This window comes from Phoca vitulina, unplaced genomic scaffold, assembly GCF_004348235.1.
Source record: "Phoca vitulina isolate PV1807 unplaced genomic scaffold, GSC_HSeal_1.0 scaffold6, whole genome shotgun sequence".
In the NCBI taxonomy this organism is placed as follows: Eukaryota; Metazoa; Chordata; class Mammalia; order Carnivora; family Phocidae; genus Phoca; species Phoca vitulina.
This window is the reverse complement of record NW_022589709.1, coordinates 57,654,223-57,679,878: the sequence shown is the minus strand read 5'-3', so window position 1 is coordinate 57,679,878 and position 25,656 is coordinate 57,654,223. Positions and strand designations below refer to the sequence as shown.

Genomic DNA, 25,656 nt, shown 5'->3' with positions numbered 1-25,656 from the left:
TGTAAGTGCTTTAAGTATGGGATGAGCACACAACTAATGTTCATATCCATTTGGCAGTTTTCCTGTTGTTTCTCCATCTAGGAAACATTTTCTTTTACTCCTGCCCATTATCACAGTTTCGACATTCATGTCATTAACAGAATGTCATTTTGCAAGATACTGAATTAGGCACAGCAAGCAACAAAACATACTGAACAGAAAGATGATGGCTTTTTGCCACATGACTTTTCCTCACAGAAAAGAACAAAGTGGAACTCTTGCTGTCAGCCTTACACGTGTGTGTTTGTGTTCTGACTGGAGGCACGTGGAATCAGGGACAGTTCACTCGTGGGCAGAGCTTTCTGCCAAATTGTGGTAAATGCAGAATGCTTTAGAGCTGGAGTGGTGTTAAATAGTCATGCTGCTCATTCCGTGTTTGACATACATTTCTGTTGAGTGTCATGAAAGGAGATCGGGTGTTTACAGAAGCAAACTCGCCTCCCTTTTGTGGGTCAGGACCGATTGGCCTCAGGGTCCTCTGACCCAGAAAGAAGGACAGAGCTTTTGATTTTTATGGGTAGTGTTTAGCTCTGTAGCTAAATTACCCTACCAGACTAAAATATATCCACCAAATTAAGAGTTTCTGGGTGTAGCTAGTTAAGCTGAGATTTAATTTCTGGATGGAGAAGTCTGGAATGGGTAAAATAGTATTACATACAACAGTTCAGCTGCTCTGGATTTGTCTAAGTAAAATTTGGATGTAAGAAAATCTTACCATTGAGCTTTATAAAGGTGTGGAGCATTTCTTAAAAGTGATAAAAGTAGGAGACAGTAGCTACCGGAGAAAGAAGTTAATAGTAAAACTTTATTATGGTATTACCAGAAAGGCAGGTCAGAACATTAGATTTAATGTGATGAGTTTACTCTGGTTTGGAACTGCCGCCGCTTTCAAAAGCTTTTTTTGTTTTTGTTTTTGTTTATTTCCTCATCACTGGCCAACTGAGAATAGTTCAATGTTATTAAATTAAATTGATTAACAGTAATTTTTATAGTTGGACTTTGAACTTGGTTTTCTGCTCCTTAGGAAAAAATGTATCAAGTTATAACTTTCATCCATATTGAGTATGAAACATGGGAACTAAAAAAAATATCTTTAAGTCACAAATTAACCCACACCCCCCTTCTGCCGCAACACACACACACACAAAGCGGAAGTTTAGGAAAACATTAGTTTGTATTTGTATTTTTTATTCTTTCTTAACTCTCCAGTAGGTCTGTAGACTTACCTTTGGTCCCTGTCGGCAGCTGCCCTGAGAAAACCAAAGGCTTGTGTGTGATTCTCAGAGGTATTTGACCCTGACCCTTCACCCAGTTACAGAACCAGGGCCACCACCCCCAACTGTCTCTCATTGCCACTCTGATAGCCTAGCCATAGGTGGGCCCAGCCAGGTGATAGCAGCTCTTGAGCTTTGCAGGATAGATAAGACCTTAGTTTTGAATGACTCCATACAGTGTTTTGGCCAGATCAGCCCTTGGAGCAGTTTCCCAAGATACAGCACATGCCTTTCAACTCTTAGATCAAAATTAATTACCTTGCCCTCCCAGCATTCTCTTCACACCCTTATCCCAGGTAGGAACAGTCTTTACTTTGTGTCTTCCATGTGAGGTTTGAGCCTTTGTGTCTTCCCTGAGGAATCATAAGTTCACAAGTCATCTGTGTCTCATCGTAGACTTTCCTAGCCCTCAGCTGTCCTCATTCAGATAGACGGAAGTCTGAGGATTCCTGAGGGGCGTATGGGCTTAGGTACCTCCTAGATTTTGTTGCAGATAAACTGCACTAAAATTTTTTTTCATGGGTTTTGAGTTGCTTCCCACTTGAATTACTTTTTACTTCTAACATTTTTAGCAGTTCAGCTTACCCTGCTACTATAAATACCCCTATCATTACCAACTCCTGTTTGACTTTGAGCATCGTGTCAAGCCTCTTTTTAATTCCACTGATTATCCCATTGTAATTTTATTCAAAACAACGTGTATGTAGGTTTTTCCAGTAAGATGTGTCATGCCGTACATTCAGGCCCACGATCCTGTCAGTTTTTTTGTGTTTTCTCAGTTATACATGACCTTGATCTATGAGGTAGTATTAGACTATATTTTATCATCTTGGATCAATTGAATCTTATAAGTGACACTATGTCTTCCAAGTTAAATTATAAACTTCTTAAAGACTGGAACCATCTTCAGTAGAGATTCAGTAAATATTTTTCCTATTGATTTTCCTCAGAATTCAGTAAATATTTTTGAATTGTTCTTTACTGAAAACATTTTTATTTTCTGTATTTTTCCGGGTGCCCAAAGAGATTCACTAGTATATAAAACATAATGTTTGGTGTCAAGGAACTCATCCCCCCTCCTAGATTATAACCTCCGTGTAGAATCCCCAGTTATGTTTACTGAATAAATGAGTGATTCCAGAGTGGGTGCTGTGCTTGCCAGGATCACTCTGGAACAGTGTGGTGAATGTCAGCCGCCCATCAGCCAAGGGGCCAACATACGACATTAGAGGTCACCACGTCAGCCACATAGAAATAGCTGCGTTGGTATGTCTTGTTTTCAGATAGCCACAAAATGGACTAAAAAGAAAGAGGATTTAAAAATGTTTTATGTCTGGGGCGCCTGGGTGGCTCAGGCATTAAGCGTCTGCCTTCGGCTCAGGTCATGATCCCAGGGTCCTGGGATCAAGGCCCATATCAGGCTCCCAGCTCAGGAGGGAGTCTGCTTCCCCCTCTCCCACTCCCCCTGCTTGTGTTCCCTCTCTCGCTGTCTCTCTCTGTCAAATAAATAAATAAAATCTTTAAAAAAATAAAAAATAAAAATAAAAATGTTTTATGTCAGGCAGATCTCTGAGATGAAGGGATTATTTTAGAGAAAACCTGTGAAATGGAAGGACAGTTTGCCATGCATGGTGTATACTATCAAATTCTGGTGCTTATTATTTATGAAAATAGGTTTCAAAGCTGATTGGGATTCTGTGTCACACTTTAAACAGCAACAAATTTTGTTTTGTACCTGTCTTCCAGATTCTGCCTTAGAAGGCAGTTATCTGTGAATTATTCTTATCTCATTTATACTTTAAGCACTTGGAGAATGTTTTCTTATCTCTCGTAGTACTTTGTACATAAGAAAAGACATTCCATTGCTATCTGTTACACTGAATAGTGTCTTGCTAATATCCGCGTGGTTCAGCCATCCCTCTCTTCCTCTGTGAAGACAGAAAATTGGGCCAGACCTCAGTACGGATTATCTTAATGGATTAGATATATTTCCAGGAACTACTGTAGACAGTAATATGTATTTTTTCCTATTGATTTTCCTCAGAATTTTTGAAAGCTTGGGAGACCTATGCCTTCCTCTAAGTGTGTAATTAGCCTAAATTTTTTGCTCATAGGTGAAAACAGTGTGAACAGCTATTCATTTCCATTATAATTAATGCCTTTAAAAAGGAATTTTTCCACTAATGGAAAAGTTAAGTTTGAGTATCAAGCCGATAATATCAATAGTAAGTATTCATAATTACATACCCTGAATAACTGTGCACTTAGATCATTACGTTGGTGCAAACATGCCGAGGCTGGTAGCGCTCAGGCTTGGTCGTTATTACCAGATGACGAGCGCTTGCGATTTCTCCATTTGTTTGGTGCTATACAAGAGAGCATGGGCTGACATAATGCTTGCATTGAGTTTTAGAGCCATTTTTGATAAAAGTTAGTTTTTTAAATAAAATATCGTAAACTATAATCACGGGAGTTGATGAGCACATCAGCTTAACTTCCTAACTGGCCTCCCGACTTCCTCCTTTGGTTATTTCAGTCTGGTAGCCTGAATCTTCCTCTTTAGACAAGAATCAGATTATGTTCAAAACCTTCCAGCAGCTTTCCTTTTCCCCCGGGCTAGAAACTGATCTCCACGCTCCCGCCTCGCAAGCTGCTACAGATCTGCCCCTGCCCTCTCTCCATTGCCTCTTGGCTGCTTGCGGCTGGCTCACTTTGCTCCTGTCTCAGGGCCTTTGCTTCTCTTTGTGAATGCTGGTTGCCTCCTCCTTCCGGTCGCATTCACCCCTCACCTCTCCAGCGAGGCCTTTCCTGACCCCTTCTGTACAAATGCAGTGTGTCACATTGGCACTCCCCACTCCCCGTCCTCCTTCCTCCATCACCAGCTCTCCCACCACACATGTCCTCACCGTCTCCCATAGTATAGGATAAATTGTACGCATTTATTGTGTTTACTGTCTGCTTCGTTCTCCAGAAAGTAAGCCCCTGGAGGGCAGCAGGGCTTTTTACTGGTTAGAGTATACCTAGCATATGTTAGGGACTCAAAAAGCAATTTGTTGAATGAATTACTGAAAGCCTAGGTGGAACTGCGACTTCATGGATCCGAAGTTGGATGCCAGCCGTGCCTGGCTTCCCATAAGTAATAAAGGATGTCACAGAGATAGAAATGCTAATGCTTGGTTCTCTGCTGCTTTCAGAACTGTTCAGAAAAAGGGGGAGAGCTATAGGCTTGAAGAAGCCCGGATAAAGGGAGATTGATTTACATCAGAAAGACAAAAACTTACTTCTGGGAGAAAACAGTAGTATGAAGGCAGAAGTGGAGATGGGGACAGAGTAGCCTCGGAAGGAATAAACAGGATTTGGGGGAGGCGGTCTACAGATTTTAAGGAAGATTTGATTTATGTTGCTCAATATAATTTTTCTTTCAAAGTACAGCCTCTAAGATACTTCCCAAGGCTTTTGCAGTCTGATTTGCAAACATACAGAAGTGATCTTCCGTGTTGCAGAAAAGGAAAAAGAAATGTCCATGATATATATAATTTTAGTGCATTTTAAGAATTCTAAAATTTGCTTCAAGGGAATAACCTAAAAAAGGAATGCATTAGACCCATATATTTATGTTGCCATGGTTAAATCTCAAAAATACATTTTGAGGGAAAAAAGTAAGTTGCAGAATATCTATAATTTAGAGTGTGTGCTAAAGTGTAATTTATACAAAAGTCACAAAGCACAACTGTCCTAGAAATATAAAATGACCATATGTTAAAGATTTTATTTGTTATTAATTAATGAGGGTAGCAGTAACATATTAAAGATTAAAAGATTGTGAAAACCACATGTGTATGTATATATACATATATATGTGCTTGTACATATATATATATATTTTTTTTAATCAGGAATGATGACATGAATTTGCTAGTAGATGCGAAACTGGTTAATATCTTGTAGGATAATGCTATTAAGTGTTTGGGATCATCTCTCCATGGAGATTATGAGTTGTGTCTGTACCATACAAAATTCGTTTGCATTTTGATGGCAAGAATCCCTGCCTTACTACCAGTTTTCTACAATTTAACTTCAACCCCTACAGAGTTTTAAAATAGTCTAGTCTGTAGAAAGACCATGGACGTTGTCCACCCTCACAGAATCAGGTAAGCCCCTGGGGGAGTCCACTGTGTAAAGCCTAACGAGCCACTGAAAGTTCAGCAAGCCATTCATCTCTTTTGCACAATCCCACATCTTCGTCATTTCTTCCTGGTATCTGAAACCGCTAGTGAAACCGTAAACACGTACATAGGTGGTGGTCATTAGATGCACGTATGTGTGCTCAAGTTCCAAAAAAGAATGCGAAAGCTCCAAGCCACAATTTTCAGTAGTTGTCTGGTTGGGGAGTGGAAAATGTTGATTGGTTTGCATGTCCAAGGGTACACTTCCCCCTATCTCTACGACATGATTGGGGAAAAACAGGACAAAATGATACAGTTGTTCATTCCAGGAAGTGGGAAGTATTATTTTTCTGTATTTTCTCTATTTTTAAAACGTCTTAGACAAAAGAAAAATAAATGTACAACTCTTTTTCTCCCTTGGTGTAGCCCATTCATTGTACAGAGAGGGAAACTGAAGCCTGCCCGGTTTATAACATGTAGTCAGTGAATCCACATGAGCTGGACTGTTTGTCTCCCAGTCATGCCCACTTTCCTTCCCTGGAGCTTTCCTTTTCACTGAAGGAATATTCAAATGTTCTGATTCTGTTAAGGTATTCAAAATAACAGATGTTCACATCCAGTAAAGCTTTGATCTTTAATTGGTCTACTGTGCACATTTATCCGATTTTTCATCAGGATGAACTAATAAATGATAGTCTAGCGTCTGAATTCCTGAGGCCCTCCCCATGCAGTCCACTGTGTGATCACTGCCCCTCAGTCATGGCCATTCATACGTCGTACTGAGCTTTGGCCTTTCAAATCAGCTGTGAATGTTAGAAATTACTGCCTGTTGGGGTTTCCCCTCTGCCGAACGTCTTGCGATGGTCAGACATGATGAGTATTCATGCCTCAAAATGAATGTAATTTTTTTTTTTAATTTTATTATGTTATGTTAGTCACCATACAATACATCATTGGTTTCTGATGTGGCGATCCACGATCCATTGTTTTCGTATAACACCCAGTGCTCCATGCAGTACGTGCCCTCCTTAATACCCATCACCGGGCTAACCAATCCCCCCTCCACCCTCCCCTCTAAAACCCTGTTTGTTTCTCAGTCCATAGTCTCTCGTGGTTCATCTCTCCCTCCGATTTCCCCCCCTTCATTTTTCCCTTCCTTCTCCTAATGTCCTCCATGCTATTCCTTATGTTCCACAAATAAGTGAAACCATATGATAATTGACTTTCTCTGCTTAACTTATTTCACGTAGCATGATCTCCTCCAGTCCCATCCATGTTGATATAAAAGTTGGGTATTCATCCTTTCTGATGGCTGAGTAATATTCCATTGTATATATGGACCACATCTTCTTTTTTTTTTTTTTAAAGATTTTATTTATTCATTTGAGACACAGAGATACAGAGAGAGAGAGCATGAGCAGGGAGAGAGGCAGAGGGAGAAGGAGAAGCAGGCTCCCTGCTGAGCCAGGAGCCCGATGTGGGGCTCGATCCCAGGACCCTGGAATCATGACCTGAGCCGAAGGCAGATGCTTAACCATCTGAGCCACCCAGGCGCCCCGGACCACATCTTCTTTATCCATTCATCTGTTGAAGGGCATCTCGGCTCTTTCTACAGTTTGGCTATTGCAGACACTGCTGCTATGAACATTGGGGTGCATATGGTCCTTCTTTTCACTACATCTGTGTCTTTGGGGTAAATACTCAGGAGTGCAATTGCTGGGTCATAGGGTAGCTCTATTTTTAATTTTTTGAGGAACCTCCACATTGTTTACCAAAGTGGCTATACCAACTTGCATTCCCACCAACAGTGTAAGAGGGTTCCCCTTTCTCCACAACTTCTCCAACATTTGTTGTTTCTTTCCCTGTCCATTCAAAATGAATGTAATTTAAAATGAAGCTGGATCTCAGCTATCCAGAATAGTTGCAAAAGGCCACAGTCTGGTGGGCCTTCCAGCTTTTACAGACCTAGTCAGGGATCATTAACAGGTTCTTTGGCCACGAGAGATGTGACAGATTCAGATGTGAAAGGTTTACAGGTCCTGCCAAGCCCTTCATTGGAACCCTCAGCATAAAGACAACCTGCGCAAATAAAGAATATTGTTGCTTTGGACCCAAAATATGTACACCACGTTCCCCTCCTCTCCTTCAGTGTGGCAGCCTGATACCACTCTTGCCTCACACTTTTGAGTCAGGCCTGACTTAGATGGTAAAATGCAGGATCTGTCTCAGGCGCCTGGGTGGCTCAGTCGGTTGGGCGTCTGCCTTCGGCTCAGGTCATGATCACAGGGTCCTGGAATCGAGCCCCTCATCGGGCTCCCTGTTCGGCAGGAAGTCTGCTTCTCTCTCTCTCTCACTCTCCCTCTGTGTGCTCTCTCTCTCACTCTCTCAAATAAATAAATAAAATCTTTGCAAAAAAATAAATAAAAATAAAATGCACGATCTGTCTCTTTATCTTCCTGACAAGTGGAAGGCACTGTTGGCGTTGATTAGGAAATGGACCAGCTCCTTGTAGAATACTTTGGTGATGGGAACAGTGAACTTGGAGTAGGAGGGGTGCCCTGTGCGATCTTCACTTCACCTGCCAGAGCCAAAAACCAGGCAGACAAAACACTTTCTTGTGCTCCTTGTGTCAGTCTACAGCATGTCCACCCCCCACAAAGTGCCCATCCAGCTGTGATGTTCCTCTCGGGCATCTGTCTCTCCCTGCCTTGCCTCCCAGCCCCCAGGGGCTAGCCAGCCCACTCACTTCAAAGTACCGTCAATGCCTTCCCACCTTCCATTCTTCTCAGGTCCCAGGTCCACGGTCAGCAATAACTGTGGTACCGTGTGCTCATTGTGTGGATGTGTGTAGTTCATCTGTGGGTGGAGGAACCAAAGGAATGAGGTAAAGAGAAATACTTACTTGGCATCATCATTCTCTGTCCTGGTCCACTGTTTGCCTTTGCCTTTGTCTCAAGTTGTCTGTGGCTGCTTCTTGGGCTCAATTCAGATTTTGCAAGTAAAGAGTCTGTGCCATTGCGTCACCTTCCAAACTGATAGAACAGTTTGGAGTGCCTGATTGATAGAACAGCGGAGTGCCTCCCTGTGTTGCTTCAAGTGCAGAACTAAAGGGTGGAGGTGCCCCGTGGGGAGTGGATATTCCTGTGTTGGGCTTCCAGATCCAAGCAGAGGCAGGGAGAATGGCTTCCATTCCTTTTTAAAGAGTGGAGCGGAGAGAATGCATAGCTGAAACTTGAGTTTGTAACTGTTCTTCAGTTTGGCTTCTGCAATCACCTTTGTTCTGAAGGCTGAAAACTGGAGACAATTCTACAAGCTCATATGCTTAGGCGAGGATAGATTTTAAGCAAGTTGAGATTTCTGCTGCAGTAGAAGTGATATTTCTGTTCTACCTGGTAGGACATCCCCTGTTTTTTCCTGGATGACCCTGCTTGAGAAAACGCGAGCAAGACTGAATTGACTTGGTCATGCTGGGGATCGGAATGAACCTTGATTTTATCCAAGTGGCAGTGTATCTCCTCTTTCTTCACTTTATGGATTAAATGAGTATGGTGCAGTCACGGCCACTTGGGGGGCCTGTTTTGTACTTGGATGCCATGAGCTTCTCCTTACATCTGCGGGAAAGAGCATGAGAACCTGGATGAATAAAGGATGACCCCAGAGGTCAGTGCAGCATTTTGTACCAGTGTCATCGGTGTGGGCCGTTCCAGGTGCTGTGGCAGTGTAGGTGGTAAGCACTCATAGGTCCTGCCAACGAGGAACTGTTTTACTGCGGTTAAAATCAGACCTTATTTTTTATTCATTTGTTTAAGTAGGCTCCACGCCCAGCGTGGAGCTCAATGTGGGGCTTGAACTCACAACCCTGAGATCAAGACCTGAGTTGAGATCAAGAGTCAGACACAACTGACTGAGCCACCCAGGCGCCCCTAAAATGAGAATTTAATTCATTCATTGGGAACCAGGTACCTAGAGCAATAAAATGCAGTGACTGTCTGAGATACTGGAAGCAAGCTGTATTGAGATTGGATGACTGCCAGTCTCCCCCACCTGTGGAAAGTTGTCTACAGAATATCTCGGTAGACCCCAGGAATTTAAAAGCACTAATATTTATATATCTATCAAGAATTAGGTATTTTGGGGTTAAATACAGTATAAAATTCCTCTTTACCCTTAAAGAATGTTAGCAATAAATAAATTTATTTGCGAGGCCAAGCAAGACACTACTTCATGAGTAGACAGATTTATTTTGTGTATACATAGGAATCTGTATGTTATAAAGTCTGGTTTTGTAGTTCATGTTTAAAAGCTTCCTGTTTGATTGCTGGGAGATTCAAGAAAGTTCAAGTCTATTGTAATTTTAATACTGTCTCTACCTTCATGCTCAAGATCCATAGAGAGGTTACAGAAGACCCTTTCAGCTTTGATTGTTCATAGCATTTGTAAATAAGATAGGCCTCTGATTACTTAAGGTTTTGTGTAAAATATTCCCTGTACCTTGTTTTTAACTTTTTTTCTTGCTCCCATATTCATAGATGAAGAATCCTTTTTTCTTTTGCTCTAAATTGCATTCATAATCATTTGTTTGTAAAGATGGCAGTCTTTATAGAGAGTAGGCAAACACAGGATGAATGTAATACAAACTTTTATCCTATTTTTCTACTTCGTTTTTTTATTTTTTACAGTAAGCAAATAAGTATATTCTATTTCCAGGTTTTATTTAGAGATTTCTTTGTGAGTTTTTTGTTTTTTGTTTTTTGTGGTTTTTTTTGAGTCACATTGTTAAAATCAGAACTTTCCTGCCTTTTCTTGGTAGGCTTTAAATAACTGACATAATTTTGAAAATTTCTTTTGTTTTTCTTTGTTTTAAATTTAAATCATTGTCTGTTTATTTTGCCCATAGTAGTGTACTAGTCATTCTATATGTTTGTTAGGAAGATTCAGTTTTTGGGGGAGCCTGGGTGACTCAGTCGTTAAGTGTCTGCCTTCAGCTCAGGTCATGATCCCAGGGTACTGGGATCGAGCCCCATATCGGGCTCCCTGCTCGGCGGGAAGCCTGCTTCTCCCTCTCCCACTCCCCCTGCTTGTGTTCCCTCTCTTGCTGTGTCTCTCTGTCAAATAAATAAATAATATCTTTAAAAAAAAAAAAAAAAGGAAGATTCAGTTTTTTAAGGTTTTCTTCAAGAAATACCATTTTTTAGATTTTAAGTTCTCATATTTCACCAGTATCCCTATTGAAGATAATCATTAGGTTACTATTTCTGTTGATTTACATTTCTTACTGAAAATTTTATTTACATACATAAACACTAATAATTGAACGTCAAGAGAAAATCTTCGTAAGTGATTTAGATCAAATACTAAATGTAAAAAATAATATAGCCATTTTTCTAGCAGTTAACTCGTATTTCAGCTAATTTGCTTAAGTAAACAAATAACTTTGCTGAGATTTCCAGGGTATAAATCTGTCATTTGTAATTTCTTTTATTAACATTAGAAAGTTGATATGTTTAATATTCCTGTACTGGAATGAAAGAAGACATTGATTTGAATTAACACGAAATAAATTATAAAGTATCTTTTTAAAACAATCATACTATCTGATTTAATGATTATGAATTTTGAATTTAATAGGTCAAATATGGTTCTTAACAGATGAGTTGATAATATCACAATCCACCTTTATAATTAAGTATCAAGGGTCTATTCTTAATCAGCAACTTCTTTAAGGCTGAGTAAACATGATCTTAATTACACTCATAGATAATGCTAAGGGATGTTGATTGTTCCAGTAAGGAAAATAAAATGATGCAGCCCGACCTTAAGAAATTATAAATATGGGAGTGTTGACAAATGATAATAAGCAGCAAACCTTTAAGGGAGAGGATTGGTTCCCAAGTTAATATTGCTGAAAGGAATTGAGTTTGGTTTTGAAATGTATTATTTGAATATTGAGAAATGTTCCTTTCAAATATTCTGTGCAAACCCTCAAATAACATCCACAATACCTAATTTAGAAGTCAGGTGAAAACTTCTCTTTGAACCGCCTGTTATAACAGGTATATTCTGAATTAAAGAAGACGTTACGATAAACCTTAAATGGTGGTTGAGGGCAGCCTAAATGTAGGAGGACAGAATCACAGTGCCCTGAACCTTATTATAGGTGAATTTGGTGAGGTGACCTGCTGGTTTTTACTCCCCCTTTTCTCACTGCTATACTGTTAATAGAGAATGCAGTGCCAGTCTGCACTGAAGGGAAAGTAGATGAAAAGGAGATAATATTCACCTCATCATCAACCAGTTTCACGTTTATCTTATTCTTTGCTGCTTGTGAGTTACTTTCGAATCCAAGTAGGCATTTTATAACTTGGTCCTGGCAGAAACAGGAAAAAGTAGTTGCCCTTTGCCCAAATGTAGCAGTTTGTTTCTATTGAGTGGGTACCCAGGACAAAAACAGTAGGTAGTGTGCCTTTGGCAAAAGGCTTTCACTATTATTTTAATACCAACTGGAATCTGTTTTTATGATTCCAAGATATTTACCTTAATGAGGAATTTGAATGGAGTATACAAGATGAAAAATGAATCAGTAGTGAAATACATCTTGGGCATCGGCTGTTCTATTGACAAAAGGCACAAATGGGAAATTTGTCTAAATAATTAGATTTTTAATTAGTGCATCATTGTAAGATGAATGTCATTGCGCTTCATTGCATGTAATTTCATATTAGAAATTTCATGTCAACAGAGATGCTACCTGTGGTTTGCTGATTGGAATCCTTAATTTATCACTTGGGTATATGGCGTGTCACCTATTTGCAGTCAGGAGTGGAGAGAAGGCATTTGATTATAACTTCACTGGTGGTGAGGAATATTGATGGTGTTATGCTATATGAATACATTATATTTTCTAATATTCAGGAGGCAGCCACCCCTCAAATATTAGTGAGTGCATATTAACTTGCAAAAATTTAAGCCACAACATGAGCCAGATAGGTTGCTGAACCTCTAGTATGTGTTTATGTTGAATATACCTGGACATTACTGGCATTATATTTGCTTTTTAAAACTCTGATTTTGTTTTTCCTTTTGGCAGTTGCCGAACAAGCAACCGGAAAAGCTTGATAGGCAATGGACAGTCACCAGCATTGCCTCGACCACACTCACCTCTCTCTGCTCATGCAGGTAATGACTTACCCTTTCTTGAGTTGTGTTTTACTTCTTTTTGCTGGTTCTTAAAATAATCCAAGCATTTTGAAATTCAGGTATGTCTTTCTAGCTTATCTTGGTTTTCCTTTGTTTTATCAGTACATTGTTCTTTCTGATAAGTTAGCCCAACCCTCATCCTCTCTTTCAGAGTGTTTGGACACTGAAATTGAGAATTTCTTTTTATATGGAATCCTTTTTCAATTATTTATTTCTCCATTTCTAAATCTGTGAATGATGCAAGACTTGTTTCCATGTTGGGTTATCTTTGGGGAATGCAGATGTGTTAGTTCACATGAAGAGGGTCAGTGTTAAGAACTCTAGGGGAGGAAAAATATATTTTTCCTTATGCTTCTAAGTTCTCCAGTGGGAACCTCCTAACCAAAGACAGATTAACAAAAGAAGAGCAAACACATTTATTTAATAGAAGATTTCTGTGACACAGGAGCCTTCGTAAGGAAATGAAGATGCAAAGACATGGTTAACCTGAGTATATTAATGCTAGGTTTGATGAAGAGTGAAAAGTTGTGCAAGGACAGGACAGAAATGAGCTAACTCTAGTAAACTGGGGCAAATTGAGCAAGGGCTGTACATTCACAGTCCTCTGTGTTCCTTGTTTTCAGAAATCAGGACGCTCCTTTCCCCAGGTAACAGGGAGGACCCCTCTTACACGAGGACTTGATGATGTGCCTTAGGTGCAGATCTGAAGAACCTTCCTGCACATGCCATTTCTCCTATTTCTTCAGTTTAAAATACTGTTGGTCGGGATGCCGTATTTTGAGGCCACATGTCTTAACCTCTATCAGAACGATTCAGCATTTATTCTCCCTAAACTTGAACTTACCCATTACTTACATTCCCTATTACAAATAATGCTGCTATGAGCAGTCTAGGATGTGTCTTCTCTAGTATGTGTGCAAGAGTTTATCTCAAGTTTTGCCTGGCAGTGGCAGATATAACTTATTTATTACATCTATAATCGTTAGAGGGACAATGAAGATGAAGATATGAGACCTTGGCCTCAAGTACTAATTATAAGGAAGGTATAGCCATATTAGAAAAACTGTGTTGTGAAGATTGCTTTCAATATTGGGGTTTTGTTTTGTTTCTGTTTCCTTTTTTTTTTTTTTTTTAAGTTATATCCATGATGGTACAAGGAAGAGAAGGGTTAATTCCAACCAGGAAAGTATGGGAGAGTTGAAGGAGCCACTTAGTCAGGATGCTGAAAGTCAGGCAAGACTTGGGCTGGTAGAAATGGGGGGAAAGGGGGACTTACCAGTGTGGCTGGAGTGGGGCATGTGTGTTGGGTTGTAAGACAATATGAAGGTGGAAAGAGAGATGAAAGTCAGAGAGTATAAGGAATTTTGATTTTGATTACCTTTCAAGGATTTTGAGGAGGATCTGTGTTTTGAGAAGCTGTCTTGAGGATTGTGGAGGATGACGGGTGGGAAGGATGAACGAGTAAGCTCTAAGTCATTGTACTCTGGTAGAAACTCTAACCCTGATGGGCTTTCAGATGATACTCATTTCCTACTTAAAAGCAGGGCTGTGACTCTTTCCTCAAGGGTTGCTTTCAAGTTGAGATTGGGAGTTACCTGTAACATGTTTGGGGAGAAGAAAGGAGAGAGAGAGAGAGAGATAGTTGTCCCTTTGGAATGAAACTTTATTTTCCCTTTAGTGATAAATAAAAGACGGCAAAGCAAAAAAGGTAAACCAAGAATTGATAAAATTCCAATACTAAAGCAAGACCACTGAAGTTCAGAAATGCCATTCCCAGGTAGAACTTGAGAGAAACTCTTGCATATATACACAAGAAGGCATGTTCTAGACTGTTCATAGCTGCACTGTTTGTAATAGCTGAACATCTGAAGCCACCTAAGAAGCTTTCGATGGGAAAACGGGTGAACGAGTTGTGGCATAGTCATCACAGAGCACTGGGCACCCAGAAAGTATTAGAGCCGCACGTGTCCGCACGGATGCAACTCTGAGAGTGTTCGACGGCGGACCAAGTTGCAAAAGAAGATGGCTGAAACCATTCATGTAAGGTTAGCGTGAGGCTATAAAGAGAATTTTGTTTAGGGACACACACATATACTCATAAATGTGTATATACATTTCTTTCAAGAGTCTAAAGGAAAACATGATCATTTTAAAGACCAATTTCATGGTAGTAGTTACCTCTGAAAAGGTGTGAGGGGGATGTCATTGGGGGGTGGGGTGAGCAGTTGGTAATAATGGATTTCCCCAGTTGCTTGATGAGCACCCAGCTATTTCTATTATTACCATTTATACCATGGGGATCTGCATTACATTATCATCAGAACAGTAAAAGGTGACTTGAGGGGCAAGCAAGGCCAAATACCTACTTGGGGGCTGAAATTCTATCTTTTTTTTTTTTTTTTTTAAGATTTAAAGTTTTTTTTTTTTTTGGGGGGTGGAGGGGCATGTGAATTTGTGGGGCGGGGGGAGGGGCAGAGGGAGAGAGAGAATCTCAGTCGGACTACACGCCCAGCATGGGGCCCAACGTGGGGCACGATCTCACCACCCTGAGATCATGACTTGAGCTGAAATCAAGAGTTGGACGCTTAACTGACTGAGCCACCCAGACGCCCCTGGAATTTTATCTTCATATTCACCCTGCACAGTGCCCAGCAGTATATACAAGTGCTAAGTGTATCATGAATTTTATTTCTTACGTGTAATTCAGTAGTGATTAAAAACTTCAATCCTGGGGCGCCTGGGTGGCTCAGTCGTTAGGCGTCTGCCTTCAGCTCCGGTCATGATCCCGGGGTCCTGGGATCCAGCCCCGCATCGGGCTCCCTGCTCAGCGGGAGGCCTGCTTCTCCCTCTCCCACTCCCCCTGCTTGTGTTCCTGCTCTCGCTGTCTCTCTGTGTCAAATAAATAAATAAAATATTTTAAAAATAAAAAAAATAAAAACTTCAATCCTACTCCTTTCTGTAGTGTTCTGTAGTAATTGAGCCCTAGTTTATGTGCCTGTTGATGAGTCTTATTGCTGTGATTTTCTTCAGTGCTAATATTGAGAGTAGAGAAAATGTGGTGAAGACTTTAATGATCCTTTTAATTATTTTTCTTTCTCTCCATGTAGACTTAGCTTGAATTCTTTTCTCTTCAAACGTAATTTTAGTATTTAATCAGAGGAGTGGGCGGAGAGAAGCCCGTCTGTCAGGTTCTGACAGCATTTTCCCTTCAGGTGAAGAGCCCACAGGTTTTTATTCGCTCAGAACCTGTAGAACTCTGTCAGACTTTCTTTGTGAGAAATGGTATTGATCGCAATCTGGTAGTTTCCTATTTACATATAAGAGAAGGAAAACGTAAATTAAATAAAGACCAGTCCTCCTGTCTTGAGGATGGTGAATGCCTGCGCACTCACCTTGCCTCATCACCTCTTCCTTCCCGTTGCTGTCTTCTGTGTCATGTGTTTGAAGCACAGAACGTCAGTGAGAATTCCTACATGTCTTTACAAAACACAAGAGAAAGAAAAACTACCATTTTTCAGTGCTTTCTGACCCAAAGATAAAGTTAGACTTTCTATTTTTCTTTTTTTTTTTTTAGGTCAGGATTATGTGAATCAGGCCACTCCTCATTGACACATGAATTAATCCCCTGTCAAAAGAATTAGTAGGGATGAGAACATGAGTTGATTTGTGTGGATGTGTCAGTCGTGCTCTAAGGAAAAAGAGAGCCTGGCGTAGTGTTCTGGAGCTTATCTCTACAAATAAAATCGTGTTTGTTGAGAGCCAGGGATTCCTAAAAGAGCAGTGAATAGGAGTCCCATTAAAAAAAGAAAGGTAGAAAATCACAGGCCCCTAGTTCCAGGAAGATTCTAAGCATGAAATTTAATCCAGAAGCCCCAAAGGAAAAGACTAGTATATCTCCCGTAACATGAAAATTTCTCTGTAGTAAATAAAATCAAAAGAAAACAAAGTGTGAGAAATGTTTTTATGCCCATACTTGATAAATATCTGATTGCATTAATACATACACAAAGAGCTTATATAAATTGGAGAAAAATGGGCAAAATATGTCAGTGGCCCTTCATAGAAAAAAATTGAAATGTCCCCCCAAAAATAAGAAATGATTCATTGGAAACATGAGAGAAACATAAAGCATAATAGAGTATCATTCACCTAGCATACTGTCAAAAATTTTATAAAATTGACAGAACCCAATGACAGCAAGATTGTAGAGAAGGAGGCCCTGCCATATGATAACAGTGTCGATGTGATTGGTGCAACCATTTTGGTTAGCAGTTTGCACTGTTGGTTAAAACTGCAATTGCATTTACCCTTCAGCCCAGCCAGGTCATCTCTAGGAAATTATCTGGTGAGATTCTCACAAAATAACAGAAAATAACAAGTCCAGCTACTTGTAAATAGCAAATGGAAAGTGAAGTTGTTACCACTTCATCACTTAACGTCATTTAACTGTCCTTCAGGAGGGGCCTGGTTTCATAGAAAATGACTCAGACGTACAATCCAGCACTGCATGGTTGTTACAAAGAGTGAGATAGACTTTCATGTTCTGATATTAGATCGATGCCCAAGATAGATAGTTAAGTGAAAAAATACATTGTGTGATTTTGTATATATATGTGTGTGTGTGTGTTTTAGACTACATATATGCATATAGGCACACTTGTATATCATGCATAGTCATAGGAAATTTTTGGAAGGAGAAAGGAGAAACTTAGCATTATTAATCTTTGGGGAATAGGAAGGTAGGGAAATTAGCATATAGTGGTTTTATAATAAAATAAGGCTCTAAAACTAAACCCAATAAAGAAAACAAAACAATACCCACCTTAGTTTTCTCTTGTTGTGTAATAAATTACCAAAGATTTAGTAGCTTAAAACAGTATCCATGTATTAATTTTATGCTTCTGTGGGGCAGAAGTTCAGGTACGCTTGACTTGCTTGAGCTCAGGGGGTTCTCAGGGTATTGTAAGGCCAAAATCAAAGAAAGGTGGAAAATCGTAAGTTCCTAGTTCCCAAGGAACCCTCACCTAGTGTTTCTGCTTAGAATATTATAAGTCCAAAATCAGAGTGTCCGTTGGGCTGGGCTCTTATCTGGAGACGAGGAAAGAATCTCCTTCCAAGCTCATGCAGGTTGTGAACAGATTCAGATCCCTGTGGGTGTAGGAATGCGATCCCTGTCTCATCTTGACCATCGGCCGGAGGCTGCTTTCATCCTCTGGAGGCTGCGATCCTCTACCTGCAAGCCTCCAGTGGCGTGCCCAGTCGTTCTCATGCTTCAGATCTCTAACTTCGCCTGCCGTCAGCCAGAGCACATTTTTTCTTTGAAAAGGCTTATCTGATTGGGTAGTGACTCCGGGCTTTTTAAGTTCTAAGAGCACATGTTTCCCCCTTCCAAAATACCTAACCGTTTGTGTCTTCAGAAGTTGTTTTTACTGGGAATTTGCAGGTGACTGCTGAGATTCATTTAGATGAAAAGGAGTCTCACGTTCTATTGGACAGTGCTAAGAATTATTCCAGACAGGAAATATCCCTAACGTTAGGTTAGTATGTTGTTGGAAAAAGTTTCATAAATTATTGTCTGAAGGGTGAGTCACCACCTTATTTGCTGCTGCCCTGTTCACCGAGCCCTTCTTCAAAGCTACAACTGAACTAAAGGGGGCCCAGAGAGGCAGAAATAATCTGAGAACTGGAGAGCTATTCCGTGTAGAAACCTACAACACGCGGAACAGCACTGGGATAGGCGCAGGGGGGCTGGGCAGCACAACGGAACATCTCACATCCTGCTTGTGTGACGGAGTCCCTGTGGACATTGTGGTGCACGTTTCATCATCTTCCTTCTTCCCCGCCTCCCGGGGGCCAGGAAGTGTGGGCGTAACAACCCGGTGCACAGATTAAGGGAGAAACAATGAGATACCATGGGTACTTTTTCAGTAAGGTTTTTCTTATTTCAGAATATGGTGAGGACCTTCCTCTTTGGGACTTGTTTTGGAGTCTCTTTTTGAGCCCTACGTGAGAAGTGGTGTCATCACTTTACAACGTGCATTTGCGCTGTATCCATGTTCTCATTCATCGGACGGGACACTGAATTGGATGGGGGCACATGCAGTGGTTTCTGCAGACAGGCATTGCTGATGCAAAGAATTGGAAGTTAATAGGCTGGCAATGAGATAGAGAAAAAGGTAAACACTGGGGAGTAGAGTTCAAGAAGATAGTCTGGGGTAGAACAGGGGAGCAAGCATTCCAGGGTGCCAGAGATGTCCCTGAGAGCATCCCTGATGTTGGTGGGGAACTTCGTCTCTATACACTGTGTGGAGAATGGGAACTCTAAGCTTGGAAGATGTGTAGCTGGGCAATAAGGGATTTAGTAAAACCTGAAATTTGAGCCCTGGGTGCCAACCAAGTCCTTAATTGGCTTACCAACATCCACATGACTCTGTGCCATTTTAAAGAAGTGGTAAAATCTCATAAGAAATTTGACAGGCCACGTGTCCATGACTCTGATCTTTCAGGCTGGTATGGTTAAAAAATAAAATGTGATATTCTGATTATAACAGTGAAAACTGATAGGTTGAAGAAAATAGGAGAAATGATATGGAAAATAGGAATCTCCTATAAAGTTACACAACCCCCTGCTAACATTTTATTGTATTTCTTGTCTTTTTTTCCTATATATGTGTGCACTTGTATGTCCGTACGTGTGTACGTGTGATGGCAATGCATCTGTTGAAGTTTCTGTTTTAGTGCACCCTTGCCCAGTGCTCATGGTATGAAGTTTTAGGTTCCATCAATATAACCCAAAAAGAATATCATAGTATTTTTTCAATTTTATTGAGATATAATTGACATAGAACATTGTATTATTTTCAGTTGTACAACACAATGATTTGATATTTATATACACTAGGAAATAAGTTTAGTAAACATCCATCACCTCATGTAGGTGACGCGCTTTTTTTAAGATTTTATTTATTTATTTGAGGGAGAGAAAGCACGAGCAGAGTGAGGGGCAGAGGGAGAAGCAGACTCGCCGCTGAGCACAGAGCCCAATGAGGGGCTTGATCCCAGGACCTTGGGCTCATGACGTGAGCCGAAGGCAGATGCTTAACCGACTGAACCTCCCCAGGTGCCCCTAGGTGATACATTTTTTTCTTATGATGAGAACTTTTAGGATTTACTCTTTTAGCAACTTTAGAAACATAATACAGTATTGTACAGCAAGGTGACTTTAGTTAACATTGTATTCTGGAACTTATCTTATAGTTGGCAGATGGACCTTTTGTATTTTTCTGATTTATTTCACTTAGCATAATCTCCTCATGATCCATCCATGTTGTTGCACATACCCAGAATTTCCTTCTTTTTTTATGGCTGATTAGTACTCCTGTATTTATATATACACCACATTTTCTTTATATATTTGTCTCTTGATGGGACACTTAGGTTGTTTCGGTGTCTTAGCTATTATAAATAATGCTGCAGTGAACATGGACTGCACATATCTTCTTGGTGACTTTGTTTCCTGCAGATAGACACCCAGAAGTGGAATTGATAGATCATATACTATTTCTAGTTTTAATTTTTGGAGGACCTTCCATCCTGTTCTCCATAATGGCTGCACCAGTTTGCATTCCCACCCACAGTGCACATGGGTTCCCTTTTCTCCACATCCTCACCCATACTGACTCTCTCTTTTTAATAATGGCCATTCTAACATGTGTGAGGTGAATATCTTTGTATTTTTAATGAGTGTGTTTTATTAATTTTTTTGTCATATCACTGATGGTCACTCCTGATTTTCTATTTGACTTTTTTTTTTATTAGTGCTTTGGTAACGTAAAGGTTTTTTTTCTTTTCTTATTTTTAATTTTTCTGTGGTCCAGTCTGTCTTTTTCCTTCTGATTTCTTCCACTTTTGTTGTTCTTGTGCCTAGTTGCTGTAGAGTGTCATTTTTTTATTTAAAAGATTTTATTTATTTGAGAGAGAGAATGAGAGAGTGAGAGAGAGAGCATGAGAAGGGGGGAGGGTCAGAGGGAGAAGCAGACTCCCCGCTGAGCAGGGAGACCAATGCAGGGCTCTGTCCTGGGACTCCATCCCGAGACTCCAGGATCAAGACCTGGGCCAAAGGCAGTTGCTTAGCCAACTGAGCCACCCAGGTGCCTCGCATTTTTTTTTAAACAAGGTTGATCTTGCTCTAAAAATTGTCTGCTCTGACCTCACTGTTTCTCCTGCTTGACAAATTTAGTATCAGTCACATGTTTCTTTACCTTCTCATACTCTTTGTCTGTTGTATAGGGTGATGGTTTTCCCAAGCAGTGAGTGAGTGTTTGAGCAATAGGACCTTTTCTGAATTCACTTATGTATTTCTTCTCTGATATTTGTGGTACCAGGTTTGTATATTGCACACAGACAGAGGGAAAGCTGTTACTTGTGAATTTTAGCTTACTGGTGGGAACGACTTAGAGATTAGTGATCTTTAGGTATCGGTGAAAAATTTCTCCTTAGATAAGGTGAGACTAGGGACATAGCCCTGAGTGTGATAGTACGTCTGTTCCATTTATTTTGTTACTGGCATTCAAAAGCCTTCAGCAGGTTTCCCATACTTGAAATGATATTTGCTGAATTGTTTAGGTTGGCTTTGTCGATCTTTAGTAAAAATTTTCATTCAGCAAGGCATTCGCCTCCTTTGGCCGTATAGACATGATGGTACAAGACAAATGGTTCCCTTGCTTCTTTGTATTTGGGGAATAGGACAGAGCAAGATTATGTGCCCAGAGTCATAACAAATTGATTGTGAGCTCTAATGAAAATTGTTTCATGATGCCCCATATAACCACTCTTTCTTTAAAATGGTAGAAACTTTGTTTTTTGTTCTTTTTTACTCAAGAGGAATCTCTGATAGGTCACTCATTGTCTTTTTTCCTAATTATAAGCAGATCTTAATCATACCAACTTAAACTTGTAAAACCTTGTGTTCAGTCCGGAGCGTCTGGTGTCCTCAGAATTTCATTTTATGGAGCTTAAAATCAGGAAATCTTATGGATAAACTTAGTCAAGAGAAACATCACCTTGGAATCATCTGGTTTGATTAAAATCTTCAAAGGGCCCAAGACCAGATTTCCTAATCTAATGTGTTTGTCCAAGCTATATAATTTCACAATGCATCTATTCTGTGACTTCAAGTATTTCACAAATCAGTTTCTCTGAATTATAGAGAATACTACCTTTCTTATTCCATGCTGCATTCAGAGTTTTATAATTCTTAGCCTTTGTGTAATTGTCAATTGTTGACTTGAGTAATGACACATACTGCCCTTCCTGCTTAAGGAAAAGTATGATAAAATCAGGTGGACTGACGTCAGTCACTGTATTTTCCTAGTTTTGTCTATTGCTTGGTGTTGAATCACTAATTGGGGGTATATACCAGCATCATTAATATTTCTTGATTCCTTCATGCAGATCATCTGCCCTGTGACTTGAGTTTGTCATTTTGGTCCTTTGAGAAGACTGTAATATGTATATGTCATCTTTTCCTAGTATTTAACAATTGACATCTTCCTTGTATCCCTAAACTCTAAATGTAGAATTTAATCTAAATGGCCTTTGATTTAGCTTTTTATTTTCTCCTTCAATTATAAATTGAAGCTTTGGGGAAGCTGCCTTTTAAATTTATTTTAAACCTCCCCTGTTGTTAACAAAAGTGGTATTAGTTTTCTGTGGGGTTTTGTTTTTTGTTTTTTGTTTTTTGTTTTTTTGGTAGAACACGGCAGCCACTCAGGAAGGTTTGACTCCTTCATCCATTGGGGTTGGCTCTTCATTTTTTTAATCAAAATTTTACAACTTTTTTGTGTTTATGCATTAAGTGGATTTTCTTTGGTTTGGTTTAGTTGCTAAAGTACTAGTTGGATCTTAATTACCTGTTTTTCAAGTTAGAATTGACAGTATTTAGTGGTATGTTCGCTGTGGGGTGAGAGAGAATTGATCAAAGATGGTGTGCAGGTGTCTTGCTGAGGATATAGATGAACAGAGGGGGCATTTCCCAAGATGGAGGGGGCAGAAAGAACAGATCTGAGGTAATGCCGAAGAGTTCACTTTGCTGCATACTGGGTTTAAGATGCCTATGATACATTTAAGTGACCTAAAGAAACAATTTTTTTATGGGTCTGAAACTCAGAGGTTGAGTCTGTACCAGTGATACCAGTTTGGAAGCCATTCATTCATTAGTGGTATTTAAAACCTTGGGAGAGACTGAAATCAGTGAGGGCGAGAGTTTTGGAGTGAATAGAAGACCCAACCCGACGAGGTGGGGGTGCTGAGTCTACAATGCCAACATTTAAAGGTTCTGAGAGGACAAGTCACCTTGGAAACTGAGAGGCAGCAACCGGAGAGGCAGGAGGGAAAGAGGAGAATGTACTATCTCAGAATTTAAGAGAAGACAGAGCGCCCAGAAAGAGGGAGTGGTAAGTTTTAATAGCAAGTCCTCAGTCTCTACCAGGCACTTAAACAAATATTTGTTCAAAGAATAAATAACTGTTCATAAAGAAATGCACAGAGCTTCATTTAATCTGATGACCAAAAATTCAGCATACTTTCCAGATCGAAGATTTGTTTCCCCCACAAAGAGAAAGTCCTCTGAAATATCTACTTACGTAGAAAGCCCCACAGATTTGAGTGCATTATCTTAGTAACTTTATTTTGAAAGTAGTTTCGGAAAATCTTTCATTTACCTTGTCCATGATATAATCTGTTTCAGCCATTGCTAATAGCTGAGAGGGTGCCCTACCACTTCCCAAATCCACAGAGCAGTCAAACAAGGCAGTGTTTCACTGAAATGAAGGAAATCTGAACCATAGAAACTAGACATTGTAAATTCTTGAAGTTATTTTTGCTGTGAGAAAAGAGAGTTTTGCAAATTTTAGAAGAGAGAGGATTCTTGAGAAACAGTCTCAAAACAGCCTATTTTCTTAGAAGTTATTGAGGTAGAAAAAATCTTTTTAATTTCATATTTTATAAATACTACAATTAGAAATTAAAGTAATTGAGTTATCAACAGTGTTTACCTTTGTATTAGACGTTTTAGATTTAAATCTCACACTGTGATAATTACATATTTCACTACTTGAAAATAGATAAATGACATGTGTTATTAGGTCTTCTAAATGTCTGGAAGTTTATGTATTCACATTGGCTAAAAAGATTCTTTTTTATCTACGTGTTGAAAAAGAAGAGATTGCCTTATGTTTAGGGTTGCTTTTGTGTTCATTGGGGTGGTAAATAAATGATCACCTAGAACATAAAAAGGTTAAAAGGTGCATTTATTTATTTTTTTTAATTTTTTTATTGTTATGTTAATCCCCATACATTACATCATTAGTTTTAGATATAGTGTTCCATGATTCATCGTTTGTGCATAACACCCAGTGCTCCATGCAGAACGTGCCCTCCTCAATACTCATCACCAGGCTAACCCATCCTCCACCCCCCTCCCCTCTAGAACCCTCAGTTTGTTTTTCAGAGTCCATCGTCTCTCATGGTTCTTCTCCCCCTCCGATTTCCCCCCCTTCATTTTTCCCCTCCTGCTACATTCTTCTTCTTCTTTTTTTCTTTCTTAACATATATTGCATTATTTGTTTCAGAGGTACAGATCTGAGATTCAACAGTCTTGCACAATTCACAGCACTTACCAGAACACATACCCTCCCCAGTGTCCATCACCCAGTCACCCCATCCCTCCCACCCCACCCCCCACTCCAGCAACCCTCAGTTTGTTTCCTGAGATTAAGAATTCCTCATATCAGTGAGGTAATATGATACATGTTAAAAGGTGCATTTAAAATCCTTGCTTGAATCCCTGCTCTTCTCATCCTCAAGGTTTTCAGAACTTGATGGTCTCAGACTGGACAGCTTTGGTGATTGTCACAGTGACTTGGGTTTTTCTTGTACTATGGTGCTTTGGGCACACTTTACACCAGTGTACCCCCAAATGATCTCTGAGCTTCAGTTAGAAATCCCTAGTTTTGTGTATGTACGGACTGTCTTCTTCAGCCCATTAGCTGCCGAGAGTGTCTGGATTTGCATCACAGAAAAATACCCTGTTCTGTAGAGACAAAAGGACTTGAGACCGGGGTCCCATTAGTATGGGATCAGCCAGCTGTCTGCATTCAGTGCCAGCGCCCTTGGTGGAAGGCAAGATGATCAACATAGCTTAGTGGCTTGTACCTATCAGGCAACCTTAAATAAGGGAGGTTTATAAATCTGTATTTTAAATTCAAGTACCTCTGCTAAAGAGCACTTTCTTAAACATGCTTAGTAATGCCATCTCTGTCTTTGAACTGACTGACTCTGGCATAATTACAATTTCAGCTTTAATGATGCTTTAATGCACATTTTTTGTATTTGTTACAGCAGTGTGTGAGTACTTCTCTAGAAAGCCAGGCAAATTGCAGGCTTTTCAAGTTCTAAGCCTTTATGGTAGGGGTAACAGTGGGTAATTATAGAGCTTGTCATGAAATGTTAAGGTATATGTATACTGTGGCAACCATCACAAGTTTAGAGAGTTCAGCTGTGGGGAAGGCGAGCCCATCAACACTCTTGCATTGGAGTTGGTAGCAGATTTGGCATCCCCACACTCGGGAAAAGAGAGGTGGAAAAAATGTAGAAGAGCATACATACAAGCAAAGTCATACAGTTTTAGGGAAAAGAGATGATCTTTGCTTTAAAAAAAAGAAATATTTTACGTTTTTTAAGAATGTCTTTAAAAACCCTTTTTTTCCTATTTACAAGAGCTGTGCATGTTTATTGTAGAAAATTTGGAAAATACAAGAAAATATAAAGAAGAATACAAAAATCATCTGTGTTCTTATCCACTGCTCAGAATTAACTACTTAACATTTGGGTATTTGTCTAAATATGTTTAGTTTATATATGCACATCTATTATAATATTTATGACACTTGTGTATACATAAATTTGTGCATAAAATATAA

General features: G+C 39.8%; 1 protein-coding gene across 11 annotated transcripts in view; it reads left to right on the top strand.

Annotated features, from left to right (window-relative positions):
- The window catches only part of MAST4 (microtubule associated serine/threonine kinase family member 4), a 543,729-nt gene that overhangs the window by 416,177 nt on the left and 101,896 nt on the right, over positions 1-25,656 (top strand). For all 11 annotated transcript variants that reach the window (XM_032404301.1, XM_032404300.1, XM_032404298.1 and 8 more), the window contains one exon: positions 12,567-12,655. In XM_032404301.1, the coding sequence (XP_032260192.1) occupies positions 12,567-12,655 (89 nt within the window). The remainder of the gene's footprint in view (positions 1-12,566; positions 12,656-25,656) is intronic.